Source organism: Ailuropoda melanoleuca, chromosome 8, assembly GCF_002007445.2.
Source record: "Ailuropoda melanoleuca isolate Jingjing chromosome 8, ASM200744v2, whole genome shotgun sequence".
In the NCBI taxonomy this organism is placed as follows: domain Eukaryota; kingdom Metazoa; phylum Chordata; class Mammalia; order Carnivora; family Ursidae; genus Ailuropoda; species Ailuropoda melanoleuca.
In genome coordinates, this window is record NC_048225.1 from 64,926,353 (window position 1) to 64,930,277 (window position 3,925).

The following is a 3,925-nucleotide window of genomic DNA, read 5'->3' on the forward strand; positions in this document are numbered from 1 at the left end:
GACAACCAGTCGACAGAATGAAGCCACACGCAGAGGCCAGCAGAGCTGAGACGGAGTTTGAGACACAGAAAGACACAGACAGAGAGGCACTAACTCAGTAGATGACTCATTGACATAATTTGAGCTCATTGTAGCAGCTGGGGTTTAGCCAGAGAAGCAGAACTAGCAGAATCCTATAGATGAGAGACAGACAGGTAGCTAGGCAGAGGTATGGATTTGTTAACTGTAGGGGCTGGCTCAGCAAGTCAGGGGTCCGCAAGGCAGGCGCTGGGGGTGGGAAGACCACGGGCAGGCTGGAACCCCACGGCAAGGTCGAAGCTAGGCGTCCACAGTTTGCAGTGAAGAAGGAAGATCGAGAGGGAAGGGAGAGCGCTTGTTGGCCCAGCAGCTGCTCGGGGGGGGGGGGTCTCCTCCGGCTGATGAAGCCAGGCCCACCCAGGGCAACCTCCCATTGACTAATATAAAGGCAAACAATTAGGGGCTTTCACCACACCTGCACAATTCCTTCACGTCCTTCACGCAGCTACATCAGTGTTTAACCAAACACCTCGGAGAAGGCGCGTGTCTGCTACAGAGTGGCCAGGGCTTCCCTTCCATCCTCCTGCCGTGACAGAGATCATCACGGGCAACCCACCTTGAATGCGAACAAATGGGAAAGGGGATTCTGGGGACTGACATTCAGCCTCTCCAAGCTGATACATCCAAAAGCCAGCATATCCATACATTCCTTTATTTTATCCTGAAAGCTAAATTTGTGTTGGCTTCCTTCCTTTCTCCCTTCCTTCCTTCCTTCAGATTTATTTATTTATGAGAGAGAGAGAGAGCATGGAGGGAGGGGGAGAGGGAGAGAGAATCTCAAGCAGACTCTGTGCTGAGCGTGGAGCCTGATGTGGGGCTCGATCTCATGACCCTGAGATCAGGACAGGAGCAGAAGCCAAGTCGGACTCCCAACGGGCCGTGCCAGAGAGGTGCCCCTGTGTTGGCTTTCTATCGCTTCAGATGAAAAACCTCCTCGCTCAGTTGCCGTTTATCGAGGGCCTTCCACATACTCTCTCACTTAATCCTGATACATAGACAAATGAGGTAGGTAGTATTTATAATTTTGGACCCTGAGGCTGAGAGAGATCAAGACATTGTTCAAAACACAGAGCTTCAAACAAAATCTGTCTTTCTACCGCCAATACCACAATACCAGTCTTGGCTAGAAGGAGCCATTCCAATTGGTGTACGAATTTCTTGGAGCGAAATGAGTGAAAATGTGTAAAGTGCTTAAAACAGTGCCCAAGAGCAGTTTGGAACTGGATTTCAGCAAAATTGTTGTTTTTTTCCGCTAAAAAGAAGTCTAGGGAATGGTCCTGGTTGAGCCAGCTCTCAAGTATGTACCAGACCTACGTACCATTCTGGACGTGAATCCCAGCTGCTCCAGCCATCACCATCTGTATCTTCCTAGCTGAGTCTCCAGGCATTTCTGGACCCACAGAATTTGCGATCATACCTTTTTTTTAAAAGGTTGAGTCAAGCCACCAAATTCTGGGGTAGTTTGTTAGAGTAATAGTGACTCGGAACATTCATGTCATGTCACACGCCTGCTGGAAATGTTCCAGAAGCTTCCACCTGGCCACCGGGATAAAATCCAGATTCCTTTGCCCTTCCGCACCAGGTTCCTGCCCACCCGCCGAGCCAACTCCTGCCCCTCCCACACAAGCCCAAGCCCTGGACATATTGCAATCCCTGGAACGTTCCCTACTTTCCTAGACTTCCCTGCTTTTGTAAGTGCTGTTGCTCTGTCTGGATGTCTTTCTGACATCCAGACATTAAGTGAATCATCTGGCGAGCTGGGAGATGTAAATCCACTTTCTTCCCTGAAATCCTTTTTTTCCCCCACAAGGAATAATAGTGTCTGCACGAGCCTAAAATAGTTCAGGTGCTCTGCAAGAGAATAGTCAAAGAATGTGGGTTATTTCCTGGGTCTCTGAATAAAATAACACTTATCCATGTGGATTCTGGGGCCAGATCGCCCACATTTCAATCCCAGCTCTGTCACTGACTAGCGGGAGACTATGTGCAAGTTACTCGACCCCTCTGTACTCCAATGATTACCCCCATCTGTAGAATAGGGAATAAAGAACACTCCATAGAATTAGGATAAGGATTCAATGAGTGAATATGTGTAAAGTGCTTAGAACAGTGCCTGGCAGAGAATGCTCCGATAAAGAAGTGTTTTATTTTTTTATTTTTTATTTTGTTTTTTTAAAGATTTTATTTATTTGTCAGAGAGAGAGCCACAAGCGGTGGGGGGGCAGCAGGCTCCCTTCGGAGCAAGGAGCCCAACGTGGGACTGAATCCCAGGACCCTGGGATCCTTACCTGAGCTGTGGGCAGCCTAACTGACTGAGCCACCCAGGCGACCCGAAGTGTTTGTTTAAAATAAAATACATCTCCTGCACGCCGCTGGCTCTGGCCATTGCTACAACCACAGCGGGCGCTGCTCCACCGACGGGCCCACGTTTGCTTAGCTCCTTCATCTGTCGCTGTCTGACTCTATCCCCATGACTCAGCTCATCCACGAGACCCTTGTAGACAGAGTCTGGGTTTTACTCCTTCCTAACTCTCCCCAGAACACAAGTGGTATTAGGCCTTCAATAAATATGTATTGATTCCTGCTTTGATGTTACAATCTAAGCCCAGAAAAGGTTCAACGTGTTCTTCCAAGTCATACAGGTAATTAGTGGCCTAGTAGGGACTGAAACTTTCAGTCTCCTTCACTCCAACTGCCAGGCCCGAGTACTCGTGTATGCGCACACATGAGCGCGTGCACGTGAGTGTGAGACCATGGTATCATCACTACCCTCTGCTGGGCATCGGCTTTTGTAATCATTTTATTCAGATACCCGTAAAATAATCCGTGGTCTTTCAGCATCCTTCCTTTGACCCTGTGCGGTTTTAGGGTCCTCCGATCACTGTTATTCCTGGAGAAGGAGGGACATGGAGAAGGAAGTGGATATGCCTTCTTTCGATTATTCAGACGATTTGCGGAATATCTGGGTAATTCCAACGCATCATCCCATCACCTTTTCCAGATGTGGAGGTGAGGACAGCATTACTCAAAAACCCTAAATCAGGGGCACCTGGGTGGCTCAGTGGGATAAGCCTCGGATTCTTGATCTCAGCTCAGGTCTTGATCTCAGGGTCCCGAGCTGCAGCCCGCGTTGGGCTCCAATGCTGGGCAGGGAGCCTGCTTAAAAAAAAAATTCCCCAAAACCCTAATTCAGCGTGGGGCCTCCTGCTGCGGCTGAACCCTCTCGCTTCTACCGTCTCATTGTCGACACTAGACGGCGCTGTGTCCTCGCTGGCTTTTTAACCACCACGTCGAGGACACAAAAGGCCAGGTTTTCCTCCAGGACAGTTCAGGGGTTGGTTTCCCACATCCCAGCTTCCCGGCAGCAGGCGCATTTCTTCCCGCCTTCCGTGTGTGTGTGTGTGTGTGTGTGTGTGTGTGTGTGTGTGTGTGTGTAGGGGACGGTCCCATCTTAACCAGCCTTGAACCTGTTTGAAAAGCCGCTTCTCCTGCTTTCAGCTTCATTATCGACTGGAACGAAATCCATTTACAACGCAAGGAGTTGAAGGCCTGCTAGGCACCAGGCATGTGCACCCCTGGCCTCCATCCGCCCAGCGCTCATCCTGTAGATGAAAGCACTTAGCTCCAGCCTATCGCGACAGGGTCCGCCGAGCACACCAGCCCCATTCGCGGTGTCCCTGGCCGAGGCTCGCGCCCGGCTCACCTGTTCCGGGGGGCGAGGTGCGTCCATCCCTCCCAGGACCCGAACAGCGCGGGCTCCCTCCGCGGTCCTCTTCTACTTTCCTGCCTCCGCCCGGATCCGTAAGTGGCGTTTTGTAGGGGGGAGGCGGGGAGAAGGGCGGGGAAG

At 50.8% G+C, this 3,925-nt stretch overlaps 1 protein-coding gene across 3 annotated transcripts in view; it reads left to right on the top strand.

The window, feature by feature from the left end:
* The first annotated feature begins 3,369 nt into the window (after positions 1-3,369).
* The window catches only part of STUM (stum, mechanosensory transduction mediator homolog), a 61,007-nt gene continuing 60,451 nt past the window's right edge, over positions 3,370-3,925 (top strand). Inside the window, exons 1-2 of one of the 3 annotated variants that reach the window (XM_034666608.1) lie at positions 3,370-3,412; positions 3,577-3,879. In XM_034666608.1, coding sequence (XP_034522499.1) covers positions 3,687-3,879 — 193 coding nt within the window. In that variant the 5' untranslated portion in view covers positions 3,370-3,412; positions 3,577-3,686. Of the gene's footprint in view, positions 3,413-3,440; positions 3,880-3,925 lie in introns of those variants that run through there. The other 2 variants (XR_004627223.1, XM_034666609.1) reach the window with 2 other exon arrangements.